Source organism: Schistocerca serialis, chromosome 4 (assembly GCF_023864345.2).
Source record: "Schistocerca serialis cubense isolate TAMUIC-IGC-003099 chromosome 4, iqSchSeri2.2, whole genome shotgun sequence".
In the NCBI taxonomy this organism is placed as follows: domain Eukaryota; kingdom Metazoa; phylum Arthropoda; class Insecta; order Orthoptera; family Acrididae; genus Schistocerca; species Schistocerca serialis.
In genome coordinates this window covers 582,285,143-582,302,138 of record NC_064641.1, presented here as the reverse complement: position 1 = coordinate 582,302,138, position 16,996 = coordinate 582,285,143, and the positions used below count along the sequence as shown (strand labels likewise).

The window sequence follows — 16,996 nt, the reverse complement described above, 5'->3', positions numbered from 1 at the left end:
ACTTGGAGATCATTTTCCGCTATTCATTAACTTCATATTTCCAAACAATGATGGCATTTTTATGGATGATAATGCACCATGTCAACGGGCCAGAACTATTCGCGATTGATTGGAAGACTATTCTGGAAAATTTGAGCGAACGATTTGGCCATTCAGATGGGTCGACATGAGTTCCATCGAATATCTGTGGGACGTAATCGAGAGATCAGTTCGTGCACAAAATCGTCCATCGGCAACACTTTCGCAGTTGTCCGCAGCTCGTGGTCTCGCGGTGGCGTTCTCGCTTCCCGAGCACGGGGTCCCGAGTTCGATTCCCGGCGGGGTCACGGATTTTCACCCGTTTCGAGATGACTGGGTGTTTGTATTGTCCTCATCATTTCATCGTCATTCCTGAAAAGTGGCGAGATTGGCCTGAGCAAAGGTTGGGAATTTGTCCTGGCGCTGATAAGCGCGCAGTTGAGCGCCCCACAAACCAAACATCATCATCATCACTTTTGCAGTTATGGATGGATATAGAGGCCGCATGGTCAATATTTCTGCAGGGGACTTCCAACGACATGTTGAGTCCATGCGACATCGAGCTGCTGTAATACGCAAGGCAAAAGGAGGTCCGTCACGATATTAGGATGTATCCCGCGCTTTTTGTCTTCTCACTGCATGTCTCATGCAGTCATCTGTAATTATTTAATATAGCTCCTACCTTTATTACATCACATTTTACTTTTCCTTTGTGTTTTTATTGCTAATGTTGTTTCTTCTCCACCTCTACTTTACTTTTGCTCTTCTGCTGTTATTTTTCTTTCATTCTAGCCGCCCCCCCCCCTCCCACTCTTGTGTAACCTTCAGCTTACATCTTGAACGGCTCGCTGTTGTCAGCCACTTCCGTTGTCTTTTCATAGGTTATGCTAATTAGCTCATTATTTTTCTAGTTCTGATTCTTGGGTTTTAATACTCGTACTGAGCGAGGTGGCGCTGTGTTTCGCACACAAAACTCGGCAGGACGTCGGTTCGAATTCGCACACGGCCATCCAGATTTAGGTTTCTCGTGATTTCCCTAAATCGCTCCAGGCAAATGCCGGGCTCGTTGCATTAAAAACGGCACAGCTGTTTTCCTTCACCGTCCTTTCGTGACCCGTGTCGTTCTCCAGCTCTGACAACTTCGCTGTCGAGGGGACTTTTAACGCTAATCTTCCTTCCTTCCTTTTGATACTCATGACAAAATTTCTATTAATTCCTCTGCTGTACTCCTACATAATATTAGTAGGAATAATGGTACCAGTATATTCATTTTCTTCCATTAGGCTAGTGAGAAGTGCTGAGATAAAAACTGAATGATTCATTCAAGTTATTAAAGTGCATGTTTGTCTTAGGAGCTTTATTCAAGCTAGATTCCTCTCTTATTTCTCACTCATGAGATAGGGTTGGAGATTACTGACATCGTAAGGGTATGCAATAGCGTTGTTGCAATTTTATGGAAGAGGTGGGCTGTGCAGCCTGATATCTTTTTATGTTCCGTAGGTATTTGCCAGAATCTCCCAGATGGCTGCTCGGTAAAGGGCGACCAGAGGAAGCTCTCAAGGTTCTGGAGAGCGTAGCAGCAACAAATGGAAAGCCCCTGCCTTGTGACACGTGGATGAGGCTTGCTTACCTGTCTGAGCAGAGGACTCCACGCATGGACATCAGAAGCATCTTTACGAACAGGAACCTCTTTAAAAACACGGTTTTGTTGCTTATTAGCAGGTATGGGAATGCAAATCGCTTTTCATATAATTTTTGTAACTCGAACGAAAATGGTGATTTATGACGCTACATAATGAATATATACTTCTGGATCATCAGATCCGCAGTGAACAAAACAGTTGAAAGACTAATCTCAGCACACTACAGTCACCCTCTGATAACAGAAAACGATGATCGTTCTTAGTGGTAACATTTGATATTGGTACATATTTCATTAATTGCGATTTCAGTGCTTTTTTGTTCTATATATGGAAGGCTTTTAAAAATTGATCTTAGTTTGCAGCTGAAAATTTGTGGTTTTTGCTGCTTATAAACGCCTTAGTTACTTATGTAGTTATTTTCAGCGTCTTCTCACTGAATGCAACACTAAACTGTGAACACGTAATTATCCAGTTACCAGTGTGACGCTGTGGGGCAATCATCACAAACAGCAGTGTAGCGTTCATATCTTTAACCGATTGTTATATTTTCTTGCCAGTGGTGGATATATCTTGCCAGTACAGATTATGTGGTCATTTAGGCACAACGTATGATACAGTATTCTTGTTTACAACTTCAAAGTGTAAACATTCTAAACTGAAAGAAAAAGTACAAAGGCTTCCTAAAAATATTGTAAGTTATCAGTAAAACTTATGAAAATAGTACTCAAAGATTAATTACGTACAGTCTTTGGCATGAAACCTGGTCTGTGACCAGCTTTCAAAGCGACTGTGTAAGATGAAACCCTTGCACCTGGAATTGTTTTAAGCAAGGGAGAAGTTTCCCCAAGTTTGAAATATAAGTACTGGGCAACGTTGGAGCCCCTGTCTGAAAGTTTGACCTTTGAGAGGATTTACCAGTTTGGACACCTGCTGTGTGTGCTCTGTAAAATTCCAGCAAGGGGAGTTGTGCACAGACGTTATCTCAGGCTCACTTAGGTCTGGGAGCTCAGTCCAACTAGAAGGCACTTATGTTAACTTTTCTGCAAGTATATGAATGGAAACAGGAATGGCTTGGTGCTGTCTCAGGTGTATTGTGCATTGAACTGGGGACCTAGAAACGACGGAGAGGCTTCATCCCGCTGTAGCACTCAGTGGTTCACAACCCCACAACAGGCCACAGCAGTCCATCCACCTCACCACTTTTATGTTTGCATGGTAGAGTAGTTATGATGTACATGTACGTGAAGACAGTGTTTGCGCAGCAATCCCCGACATAGTGTAACTGATGTGGAGTAAAGAGAACCAGCCCGCCTTCGCCGAGGCACATGGAAAACCGCCTTAAAAACCATCCACAGGCTGGCCGGCACACCGGACCTCGACACATCCGCCGGGCGGATTCATGCCGGGGACTGGCACGCCTTCCCTTTCGGAAAGCAGCGCGTTAGACTGCACGGCTAGCTGGGCGGGTGCTGTCTGAGGTGCTAAGCTGGAATGAGGAGTGCTTTAGCGGCAAACAGTGAAGATATGCTGCCACGGTCTTTTATTTCTGCCGACCTCGAGTGCGGACAACGTGTGAAGGGAAACGCACACAAGGACATATTGGTGGTGTATAGAGAATGCTTAAGATTCCAAATTATCCACAGCAAGATTGAAATTCTGCTCAGCTGCAGTGAATAACATACGGTTTTATTCCAGGGCACGCAAATTTGGGAATCTCATTACCTCTATCCTACATCCACTAAGTAGAAGTAGTCCCTGAGCAAAATTATTGCGTAAATTTGTAGCCTATTAGAGAGCCAACAGTTTGTACAAGATACCAATTTTATTATGTCGTCAATGAACCGAAAGTAAGTACAGTTGCACCATGCATTATATATTAGTAGTAAGTTATGTCTATAGTTTTACAGTCATTTAATTTACTGGATATGAAAAGACTAACTTAGCGATGTTTACAGTTTTAACATTATATAAGAAGTAACTGAATATTTATGAATTGTACAACATCAAACTATCATGTATTTTAGCATACTTCATAAAAGACTTCATTAATATAAATCAACGAATAGTCTCGAAAATTGTATATTACATTGTGTACATGACTGGAAGGGAAGTAATAAAAAGCAGCAGCCAACAACAGGCTAGATAGCTGTGTAGGGGGAGTACATGTTAGATGAAAGGGTTAGATGACTGTTGTTGTTTGGGGATGAGAGAGGACACTCCGTCCAGGGAGTAAATGGAGAGAGGGGAGGGTTAGCAAAGACTTTGTGTAAGGACGGTACAGAATAGTTGTTGTTACTATAGTCGAGATAACTTTGCGAGAGAAGTCAGTGTGGGACATTGACGTCATTGACGTTTTTGTGAAGCATTTTGTATTGTGAACTCTTAAGTTTTCGCTAGGTGTCTGTGCTAAGATAAGTTATAAGAGTAGGAAACGAACTTTTTCGTTATTTAGTGGGGTATTAGTGAAGCTCTGTGTGCATTGCCTGCCAGCTTGCAATGCTGTTTCAACAGTTAATAGTCAAAGGAAATAATTTCATTCGAAATTTTAAGCGACATTCAGGTGTGGCCAGGAATTCGGCACGTGGGCGGTGCTTTGACACGTTGGTTTCTCTCTCTCTCTCTCTCGTCTGACTACTCGCTACCCACACCATCCTGCTTTGTTGTCCGAGTGGCAACAGTGGCGGAAATGCATGTGCGTCGCTTAGAAGGCAGAACAGTTACGCCCGGATAAGTGACTGGCCGTCATGCCTCTTGGCTTCATGTTATGCTACTATCATGAAATTCGAAAAACTTAAGCTGTCTATCATAAAGAGCAGCGTTATACTGTTATTCTTTGCTGTTAAAAGAGCATACATCAATAAAAATAATAAATTAAAATATGACGGAGTTAGCACCTTTATCAGAAGTTGCTCCTGCCACAGTGTGATTTTGGTTTTAAATGCATCCACCTTTGTCGTTTTAAATCAGATATTAATTGCTTCTAGCGAACACTTAAAGAGTTCACAATACGGAGGTCGTTGAAGTATGCAATCAAGTTAACTAAACATGTGAGGTCCCCAATCCATTCCGAATGTTCTAACGCTGTTTTCTGCCTTTCTTTTCTCTTCATAAATTGAACAAACTCGTTCCCATTCCGAGTCTTCTAACGTTCTTTTCTGCCTTTCTTTTCCCTTCATAAATTGAACAATGATGTTTTCTGCCTTTCTTTTCCATTCATAAATTGAACAAATTCGTTCCAGGCATGCCCCTCGACTTAATCAACGTACTTCGCAGTAGTAGATAATGTCTCCAGTTTGTTACCGCAGTTCCATTAAAAACCGTTATAACTGGCGATATAAAGACCTATGTGACTTAAGATAATTTTCTGTTCGGGCCACCAGTTTCATGACATGCTCCATCCCAGAAAATTTAGCACAAAGTGCTCCTTGATGTACGAAACAATGAATTCTGTACGGATCGTTTGTTGGTCTTTATACTGTGTTTTGCAGCAATGCTACAAGCCCATTTTGTGCGCATCCCATCGCAGGCGCTCCATCGGTGGTAACTGAGACCAATTCAGGCCAACGGGTTCAACTGCCTCTTCAGTCGTTTTCAGCTAATCGACACTTCCCGTTTTGTCTTTCATTGGCACCAGATCTAACAGTTCTTCTGTCACGTGTAAACTGTTGTGACTTCACGAACATGCACTGTTAACCCAAAACATTATGACTACTGCCCACCGTGAGGTGGGATGTCGCCTGGTTGCGCTGTTGGAATGTGACACAATTAGGAAAGTATGTAAGTGGATAAAAGATGGATGTGAAATCATTCTAGCGACGATGTTGTTGTTGTGTTCTTCAGTCCTGAGACTGGTTTGATGCAGCTCTCCATGCTACCCTATCCTGTGCAAGTTTCAACATCTCCTAGTACCTACTGCAACCTACATCCTTCTGAATCTGCTTAGTGTATTCATCTCTTGGTCGCCCTCTACGATTTTTACCCTCCACGCTGCCCTCCAATGCTAAATTTGTGATCCCTTGATGCCTCAGAAAATGTCCTACCAACCGGTCCCTTCTTCTCGTCAAGTTGTGCCACAAATTCCTCTTCTCCCCAATTCTATTCAATACCTCCTCATTAGTTATGTGATCTATCCATCTAATCTTCAGCATTCTTCTGTAGCACCACATTTCGAAAGCTTCTATTCTCTTCTTGTCCAAACTATTTATCGTCCATACATGGCTACACTCCATACAAATACTTTCGGAAACGACTTCCTGACACTTAAATCTATACTCGATGTTAACAAATTTCTCTTCTTCAGAAACGCTTTCTTTGCCATTGCCAGTCTACATTTTAAATCCTCTCTACTTCGACCATCATCAGTTATTTTGCTCCCCAAATAGCAAAACTCCTTTACTACTTTAAGTGTCTCAGCTGTGACTTATTAAACTGATAGTTCGGTAATTTTCACATCTGTCAATACCTGCTTTCTTTGGGATTCGAATTATTATATTCTTCTTGAAGTCTGAGGGTACTTCGTCTGTCTCATACATCTTGCTCACCAGATGGTAGGGTTTTGTCAGGACTGGCTCTCCCAAGGCCGTCAGTAGTTGCCGGCCGCGGTGGTCTAGCGGTTCTAGGCGCTCAGTCCGGAGCCGCGTACTGCTACGGTCGCAGGTTCGAATCCTGCCTCGGGCATGGATGTATGTGATGTCCTTAGGTTAGTTAGGTTTAAGTAGTTCTAAGTTCTAGGGGACTGATGACCATAGATGTTAAGTCCCATGGTGCTCAGAGCCATTTGAACCATTTGAACCGTCAGTAGTTCTAATGGAATGTTGTCTACTCCCGGGGCCTTGTTTCGGCTCGGCGACGATACGGGCCGCAAATTGGGAAATGTACAGACATACGCGACTTTGACAAAGATGATATTATTATTACCCCGAGTCTGTGAAAGAGTATTCGGAAACGGCATAGCTGGTCGAATGTTCACGTGTTACTGTAGTGAGTATCCATAAAAAGTGGTAGAATGACAGTGAAGCTACCACCTGGCGATAAATGGATGGACGTCCACGACTCTTCCGTGGGTTCGGAAGCTAGCCTGCTCTGTAAAGCAGGATAGATGGCGATCTTGTGGCATCTCTGCCGAAAGAGCACAATGCTGGTGCACGCATAATGGTTTCAGAGCACACCGTTCACCGTACATTGTTGAACATGGGGCCCTATTTGTTAACGTGTTGGCTCAACGACATCGTCAATTACGACTGGAGTGGCTTCAGGAATGTCGGGAGGATCCTAGATCAATGGAAAACTGTCGCCTCATCGGCTGCATCTCATTTTTGACACACCGGGTCGATGGTCGTCTCCACAAATGCCGTCCCCCATGGGAACGGCCGTTTGAAACGTGCACCTCGCCATGAGACGCAGGCTGGTGGGAGCAATTTTATGCTGTGGTGTTTTATTATAAAATGGTAAAATTATTAAGATTCTAATTGATAAGAATAATGCAATAACACCTCCGAGTTTATTAGGGATTGACCGTAGAATTGCGTATGCAAATAAAAAGTATCATTCTGGTCATTCTGCTGCGCTCACATGGGACCTATGGTAATAACCGAAGACAAGTTGACAGCTGCTGGCCACCTGCGTCACTTCACGCTTAATGTCTTCCCCGACGGTGACGTCATCTTTGATCAAGATAATTGTCCGTGTCTCAAAGCCAGAACAGTGCTACATTGTTTTGACGAACATGATAGTGAACTCACGTTGATATCTTGGCCACCAAATTCGCCTGACGTGAATCTAGTGTAAACCATCTGGGTCGCCATCAGGCGCCAACGCCGCGCCCACAAATCAGCAACCCGTTTTTACGGTAATTACATGACTTATTCGTAGAAATCTGGTGCCACAACCTCCACAAACCTACCAACAAACTGACGGATCCGTGATTCGTGGAATCGGTGTTGTACTGGGTTCCAGAGATAGCCCAACAAGCTATTAGGCAGGTGGTCATAATGTTTCGGCTCCTCAGTGTAAATCACAAGTTGATTCGTGTTCGCATTGTCGACCGATTCGTCCAGAGCAATAGAGAATGCAATGAACATGTTGGCATTCTCAATTCATCTACATCTACATTTATACTCCTCAAGCCACCCAACGAGGTGTGGCGGAGGGCACTTTACGTGCCACTGTCATTACCTCCCTTTCCTGTTCCAGTCGCGTATGGTTCGCGGGAAGAACGACTGCCGGAAAGCCTCCGTGCGCACTCGAATCTCTCTAATTTTACATTCGTGATCTCCTCGGGAGGTATAAGTAGGGGGAAGCAATATATTCGATACCTCATCCAGGAACGTACAATCTCGAAACCTGGACAGCAAGCTACATAGCGATGCAGAGCGCCTCACTTGCAGAGTCTGCCACTTGAGTTTGCTAAAAATCTGCGTAACGCTATCACGCTTACCAAATAACCCTGTGACGAAACGCGCCGCTAGTCTTAGGATCTTCTCTATCTCCACTGTCAACCCGACCTGGTACGGATCCCACACTGATGAGCAATACTCATGTATAGATCGAACAAGTGTTTTGTAAGCCACCTCCTTTGCTGTTGGACTACATTTTCTAAGGACTCTCCCAAGGAATCTCAACCTGGTACCCGCCTTACCAACAATTAATTTTATATGATCATTCAACTTCAAATCGTTCCGCACGCATACTTCCAGATATTTTACAGAAGTAACTGCTACCAGTGTTTGTTCCGCTATTATATAATCATACAATAAAGGATCCTTCTTTCTATGTATTCGCAATACATTACATTTGTCTATGTTAAGGGTCAGTTTCCACTCCCTGCACCAAGTGCCTATCCGCTGCAGATCTTCCTGCAATTCGCTGCAATTTTCTAATGCTACAACTTCTCTGTGTACTACAGCATCATCCGCGAAAAGCCGCATGGAACTTCCGACACCATCTACTGCCTGTAGACATCTGATACCACGTCAGCTATGTGGCTAGTTCTTGTTTGTCACGAAAGGATAATTTCGGACAACATCTGTCCTCCAATGGCGTCACGAATTCCACTGCTTCAACAGTGCAAAAAAAAATGGCTCTGAGCGCTATGGGACTTAACTTCTCAGGTCATCAGTCCCCTAGAACTTAGAACTACTTAAACCTAACGAACCTAAAGACATCACACACATCCATGCCCGAGGCAGGATTCGAACCTACAACCGTAGCGGTCACGCGGTTCCAGACTGTAGCGCCTAGAACCTCTTGGCCACTCCGGCCGGCTTCGACAGTGCACTCTGTAATGAACTCGTCATGGGTAAAAGGTTTATTAGATCTAACAGTTTTGAGTTCTATCTTATAGCTTGGTTTTAATGATGGGCTTCTACAGTTGGTTGCCCGCAGAAAACAAGAAACTTTAGAACTGACTGTAAATGTTGTAACTTGGCAAGACAGCCAAGCCACTAGGAGGTGAAGCCGAATGGCACGCGTTTAAGCTCACGCAGGCTGGCGTGAGGTCTGGAACAGTTAAAGGATTTGAGTCTAGCAAATAAAGTACGTAGTTGTTGGAATACTTAACTTTAATCCATAATTGGTGAACATCGGTCTGACGGTTCATGCATCACAAGATAAATAGCAATTGATAATGGCGCCTTGCTAGGTCGTAGCAAATGACGTAGCTGAAGGCTATGCTAACTATCGTCTCGGCAAATGAGAGCGTAATTTGTCAGTGAACCATCGCTAGCAAAGTCGGCTGTACAACTGGGGCGAGTGCTAGGAAGTGTCTCTAGACCTGCCGTGTGGCGGCGCTCGGTCTGCAATCACTGATAGTGGCGACACGCGGGTCCGACGTATACCAACGGACCGCGGCCGATTTAAAGGCTACCACCTAGCAAGTGTGGTGTCTGGCGGTGACACCACATTCCTCCCCCGCAAATCGGCGTACGGTTGTGTTATAAGGCTTCCGCCCGCCGTGGGGAGGACCCCATGTTGACGTATGCGACGAGGTGGGGAGCCTAACAATAGGCGAGGCTGTGCCACCCGCACCCTGCCATTCGGTCCGAGGGGAGCTAGGAAACGCCTGAAAACCTAGTCCAGGGTGCACGCCAACATGCGGTGTATGCGCCCGTAAAGGGACAGGAGGGGCCGAAGGGTCGACCTCCATCGGGTCGGGGCACCCGACGGGCGAAGACGCCATGTGGTCCGGAGCGGGCAAGAGTTCCATGTCGGAGGACAGCTGGTCACGGGAAGCGATCGGCGGCGCGTGACCCAGGGAGGCGCCCGGCGGTTGCAGCGACGCGTCCACTGCGGGCGTGGCCTGCGGGATACCAGGCGGCGGCGCGTCGCCATGGGGCAAAATGGAAGGCAGCGTCGGTAACACCTGGGGATGAGGCGAGCCAGTAGATGGGTCCCCAGGGCGCTGACCGGACGGCACCGTCGCTGAAAGCAGACGGGGAGCGGCAGAACCCGTGCGGCGACAGAGGCGCAGCTGATTGAGATGCCGACGCACCTCACCAGAGGCCCCCAAAACCAGATACATAGCGCGGCTGAGGCAGCGAAGAATGCGCCCTGCGAGCCAACGCCGTGAACCTTGATAGTTGCGATAGTATACAACGTCGCCTGGGGCAATAGCAGGTGTGTGCCGCTGCACAGGAACCTGATGCGGCGGATGTAGCAAAGACATCAAGGTTCGATGAGGACAACCATGGAGCAACTCAGCCGGCGAGCGACCATCTCGGGGCTGAGAGCGATACGTGGACAAAAAGAGCAATAAGGCGTCCTCCTGAGAATCAGACTCTTTCAACTTCAACATCTGGGACTTGAAAGTCCTGACCAATCGTTCAGCGGCACCGTTTGACTGCGGCGAAAACTGCGCGGACGTCAGATGTTGAATACCATTGGCTTTGCAGAATGACTGAAATTCTGCAGACATGAATTGTGGGCCATTATCGGAAACAATAGTCTGTGGCAGACCTTCAATGCAAAAGATAGCCGATAACACTTGGATGGTGGCAGAAGACGTCGAGGAAGACATCCGGACAACAAAAGGAAAATTACTGAAGGAATCGACAACAACCAACCATCGAGCATTCCAGAAAGGACCAGCAAAATCGGTGTGTAAGCGTTGCCAAGGGGAAGTGGCTTTCGGCCATGCAAAGAATTTTCGCGGTGGTGCGGATTGTTGTTCGGCACACGCCATGCAAGAAGAGCACATATTCGTAATCGCAGCATCGATTCCGAACCAAGTACAGTGCTGACGAGCAAGTTGTTTCGTTCGCACTATACCCCAATGTCCTTGGTGAAGAAGCCATAAGACAGAGGACTGTAACGAACGTGGGACCACGACCCTGGACTGATCATTATCAGAACGCAACAGCAAAACACCACGTCGTACAAAAAGTCTCTCCTTGTGAGCAAAAAATCGGCGAACCAACGGATCCTCGATCCGTGACTTTGACAAAGGCCATTGCATAGCAATAAAACGCAAAACGGTAGCAAGGACAGGGTCAGCAGCTGTGGCTGTAGCTACACGACGAAAATCAATCGGAAACGATTCGACCACGTCATCGGATTCCGAATCAATAAACATGCAAGCAAGTTCGGAAGAATCGAATGCTCTATCCTCAGCAACAGGCAAACGGGACAACGCATCGGCGTTTCCATGCTTGACAGTGGACCGATACAAGATATCGTAGCGGTATTGCGAGAGGAAAATAGACCAGCGAATGAATTTCTGCGCTGTATGTGGAGGTACAGGCTTGTTCGGATGAAAAAGTTATGTCAAAGGTTTGTGGTCTGTGATGATGGTAAAGTGACGACCATACAAGAAATCATGAAACTTAGTAACACCAAATACGAGAGCCAGTGCTGCTTTCTCGATCTGTGAATAATTTCTTTGCGCAGATGAGAGCAATTTGGACGCAAAGGCAATATGGCGATCATGCGAACCATCTTTGTGCGCAAGCACAGCACCGATCCCGAAATCCGATGCATCCACCATCATCAAAAGGGGCTTCCGGGGATCGAATGGCGTAAGGCAACTATTGGAAAGCAACGCCGATTTCAACTGGCGAAAGGCGCGTTCGCATTCCGTCGTCCAGACGAACGGAACACCTTTACGGCGTAAGCGATGAAGCGGAGCTGAAATGGAAGAGGCGCGGCGCACATATTTATGATAGTAATTGATTTTTCCCAGCACACTCTGTAGGTGCTTCAAATTCTGCGGCGAAGGCAAGTCTTGTATGGCACGGAGGTGCTCTGGGCTGGGATGTATGCCTTGGGCATTGAGTACATGGCCCAGATAGGGGACGTCACGAGCAAAAAACACACATTTGTCCTTCCACAAGCGAAGACCATTTTGGCGCAAGACCTGAAATAATGTTCTGAGATTGGCTAAATGTTCTTCTTCCGTCTTTCCGGAGATCACAATATCGTCCAGATAGTTTGCTGCAGTAGGGACCGACGCACAAACAGTTTGTAGATATTGCTGAAACAATGCGGGGGCGGATGCACACCCGAATGGCAGTCGTTTGAATCGATACAAACCAAGATGCTTGTTAACCACCAAAACGCGCTGGGAGTCATCGTCCACCAGTATTTGCAAGTACGCATCTGCTAGGTCCAACTTCGAAAAATATTTACCCGAGCACAGTTTGTTAAGAAGATCTTCCGGGCGGGGTAAAGGAAAAGTTGCAATCACTAGTTGTGGATTCACTGTTGCCTTGAAGTCCACTCAAAGTCTCAATTTTCCAGAAGGTTTTGGCAATATTACTAAGGGTGATGCCCAGAGAGAAGACTGCACACGTTCAATCACACCTTGTGATTCCAAATCGCGCAATGTTCTTGCGACCTCATCACGCAATGCGTGGGGAACATTGCGTGCTCTGAAAAATTTCGGTTGCGCGTTTACTTTCAGTTCCAAATGTGCTTTATAGTCCTTAGCGCAACCAAGGCCCAGTGCAAAAATGTCTGCAAACTCTTCACATAGACGAGAAACACTGTCGTAAGGCACAGTCTGGTTCACTGATAGGACCTGATTTACTATAGACAAGTAAACAATTGAAACAAATCTAATCCAAAAAAGTTCACTGCAGAAGAAGAACGAAGGACATACAATGACACAAGTTTTATTTGTCCCTTGTATGTTGCAAGAAGGCTGCACTGTCCTAACACAGGGATCGCTTGTCCTGAATAACTACTTAACTTAACATTTGTGGCACGCAACGGAGGTGTGCCCAGCTGTTTGTACGTGTCGTGATTGATCAGTGAAACTGCAGCTCCGGTATCGAGCTGGAATGGTATCACGTTGCCAGTAATGTCCAAGTCTATAAAAAGTTTATTGGCCCGCTGACGACAAGAGCGACTGTCTCGTGCAACGTGAACGGACACTGATACAGAATCACGTGCGACTTGACGGGATGTCCGTCGATGTTGACACACACTTTTTGTGGGACGAACACAATCACTGTTAGAGAGAGTGGCACTGGGCACAGTGGAATGAACTACATGAATTTCCATGGGCGAAGGTTCACGAGCCTGAGTATTCTTGGTTCGATTCCGATTCCGGCGCGAAGCAAAGGGCCTGGAATGGTTTTGAGCTTCCGATCGGAGCTTTTTCTGGCAAACACTTTGAACATGTCCTTTTTTTATTACAGAAAAAGCAAATAGCCTGGCGTGATGGGCAATTCTCACGCGAATGTCTAGTAGCACACCGCGGGCATGATTTTAGCACTGCATTTGCTTGCTTGCACGGCACACGTGGTGGAGAGCTTGGCGGCAGCGGTGCGGATGGGTGCGAGGGCTGTTTACTGTTCCGTGTAGCTCGCTCGGCGTGCCAGTTAATGTGACACATGGCTGGTGAAGTTTCAAATGATTCCTGAGCAAAGTCAAGTGTGTCTTGCCGATCCAATATGTCCATCACTTTTTGAAGGGAAGGATTGACTAGTTTCAAAATCTGTTCCCGTATACGAACATCAGAAACGTTCTGTGCAATTGCATCACGTACCATAGTATCTGAATAAGGGAGGCCACATTGACACTCAAAAGCACAATCCCTAGTAAGGCCTTGCAAAGTTGCAACCCACTCCCTATTAGTCTGACCGGCCGTACGTTTTGTACGAAAGAACGTATACCGTTTGAAAACGACATTGACTGATTCTTTGAAATATGCATCTAACGCAGACAAAATTTCTTTGTAGGACAGAGTTGCTATGTCGCGTCGGGGAAATAATTTCACCAACACACAGTACGTCAGGACGCCTACGGCGGAAAGGAGAAAAGGCTGCTGCTCATTACCTTGAATTCTGTAGGCGGCGAGATGGAATCGAAATTGGCGTGACCACTCCATCCAGCTTTCCAGTGCCGCATCAAAAGGACGAAAAGGTGGTGCAACTGCGTGTTAGGGCTGCATGAGCGGTGAAGCGGCGGCTGCCGCATCGTTTTGCGTTGCACGTTGACCCTGGACGAGCTGTCCAAGTGCATCCAATAAGGCCTGCGTCTGCTGATTCTGCAAGCGATAAAATTCGGACAGTACATCTGGAGATTGTGGCGAAGCCATGACACAAGTAATTTAGGCAAGATCAAAACGAACGCAAAATCCTCGTCGTCATTTGTTGTGACTTGGCAAGACAGACAAGCCACTAGGAGGTGAAGCCGAAAGGCACGCGTTTAAGCTCACGCAGGCTGGCGTGAGGTCTGGAACAGTTAAAGGATTTGAGTCTTTCAAATAAAGTGCGTAGCTGTTGGAATACTTAACTTTAATCCATAATTGGTGAACATCGGTCTGACGGTACATGCATCACAAGATAAATAGCAATTGATAATGGCGCCTTGCTAGGTCGTAGCAAATGACGTAGCTGAAGGCTATGCTAACTATCGTCTCGGCAAATGAGAGCGTAATTTGTCAGTGAACCATCGCTAGCAAAGTCGGCTGTACAACTGGGGCGAGTGCTAGGAAGTGTCTCTAGACCTGCCGTGTGGCGGCGCTCGGTCTGCAATCACTGATAGTGGCGACACGCGGGTCCGACGTATACCAACGGACCGCGGCCGATTTAAAGGCTACCACCTAGCAAGTGTGGTGTCTGGCGGTGACACCACAGTAAACACATTGGATTTCTACGAGCAAGTAGGTACAAATACAAGCAGCACAAACAATGATTTTCGTATGTTACGTTGAGTTCGGCTTGCTGTGCAGCACTGCACTTTTGGAGGTGCGCCAACCTGTTTCCTGTTTCGTCGCCAACTAAATCTTTAAAGCCCTCCCAGCTAGCCGCACTGTCTAACGCGCTGCCTCCCGAAAGGGAAGGCGTGCCGGTCCCTGGCACGAATCCGCCCGGCGGATTAATGTTGAGGTCCGGTGTACCGGCCAGCTTGTGGATGGTTTTTACGGCGGTTTTCCAGCTGCTTCGGCGAATGCGGTCTGGTTACCCTTATTCTGTCTCAGTTACACTATGTCTGCGATTGCTCCGCAAACAATGTCTCCACGTACGCAAACACCATAATTACTGTACCATGCAAACATAACACTGTCTTCGGTGTGGGCGGCGGTGGGGTGGGTGGACTGCTGTGGCCTGTTGTGGTGTTGTGAACCACTGAGGGCTACGGCGGACGAAGCCTCTCCATCTTTTCTAGGTCCCTCATTTAAATACACGATCCACAAGTCTTTAAATACCTTGTGCATTATGGTGTACTGCCATTCTCTAGCTTATTTGCGGTGCCTGGCGATTATGTGACTGTATAATAGACACTGAGAATTTTCCTATCCTTCTGTTCGAAAAAGTACTGTAACTCTTAATCATTTTTAAATGCTCGCAACAACACGTTGCTGGACTGCCTCTTTTTGCCTCATTGCAGCAACCACATTTCCATCATACTTCCTTTACACCACAATCATATAGCGAGGAATACACAGTCCTGGCATTTCGAAAAATTCCGCACCGTGCTCCGAAAGAAACAGTGCCGCATCGCATTACTTCGTGAAATGACGCGCTGTACCGAGTACTTCCGATACTGACCGAGGAAAGTCGAGTAACGGTCCACACGCAGCCAGCACATCGGCCGCGCGTGCATGTTGGCAGACGGTGGCCGGCTCTCAGCTGCAGTGCCGTCTAGGTAAATCAATTATGTTGACTCCACCTGCTTGCATTCATATTATGCTGCAGTCCAAAAGCACTCCAAATAAACTTTATGAACTTTAGTTGAAGGAAGGATCTGATTTGCCCAGTTCTTGATTGGCCCATAAGTTATTATTTTCGAGCAAAAGATTTTATTTCAAATCCAATCGTGAGTTCCAACGCAGGACCTCAAGCCACAAATAATATTTTTGAGTCATCAGTCTCATTTGATACAGCCCACCACGAATTCCTCTTCTGCAGTAACCTCGACATCGAAAGGGTGCAAAAATGGGCAGCTCGTTTTGTATTATCACGTAATAGGGGAGAGAGTGTGGCAGATATGATACGCGAGTTGGGATGGAAGTAATTAAAGCAAAGACGTGTTTCGTCGCGGCGAGATCTATTTACGAAATTACAGTCACCAACTTTCTCTTCCGGATGCGAAAATATTTTCTTGAGCCCAACCTACATAGGAAGGAACTATCATCAAAAGAAAATAAGAGAAATCAGAGCTCGAACAGAAAGGTTTAGGTGTTCGTTTTTCCCGCGCCCTGTTCGGGAGTGAAATGGTAGAGAGATACCATGATTGTCGTTCGATGAACCCTCTGCCAAGCACTTAAATGTGAATTGCAGAGTAATCATGTAGATGTAGATGTAGAACCTCTTCATCTGAGAGAAGCACCCTGCGTCCGCATTAGATGTTATATGTATTACCTTCTCTTAGTTCCCCTAGAGCTTTTACCCTCTGCAGTTCCCTCTCTGACCATGGAGGCTATTTTCCCTGATGCTTTAACACATACCCTATCATCCTATTCCTTCTTCTTCTCAGTGTTTTCCATAAGTCTCTATCTTCGCCAATTTTGTATAGAACCTCTTCATTCCTTACGTTATCAGTCCAGCTGATTTTCACCATTCTTCTGTAGCACCACATCTTGAACGCTTCGATACTCTTCTGTTCCAGTTTTACCACAGTTCATGATTCACTACCATACAATACTGTGCTTCGAACGTACATTCTCAGAAATTTCTTCCTCAAATTAAAGTGAATATTTGATAGCAATAGACTTCTCTTGGCAAGGAACGTCCTCTTCTGCTGTGCTAGATTGCTTCTTATGTCATTCTTGCTACGACCGTAATATGTAACTTTGCTTTCAAGGAAGCGAATTTCTAACTTCGTCTACTTCGTAATTCCCAATTCTGCAGTTAAGTTCCTCGCTAGCCTCATTTCTGCTGCACGTAATTACT

At 46.1% G+C, this 16,996-nt stretch overlaps 1 protein-coding gene across 1 annotated transcript in view; it reads left to right on the top strand.

Annotated features, from left to right (window-relative positions):
• The window catches only part of LOC126474112 (solute carrier family 22 member 7-like), a 98,387-nt gene that overhangs the window by 49,375 nt on the left and 32,016 nt on the right, over positions 1-16,996 (top strand). Inside the window, exon 6 of the mRNA XM_050101538.1 lies at positions 1,519-1,740. Coding sequence (XP_049957495.1) covers positions 1,519-1,740 — 222 coding nt within the window. The remainder of the gene's footprint in view (positions 1-1,518; positions 1,741-16,996) is intronic.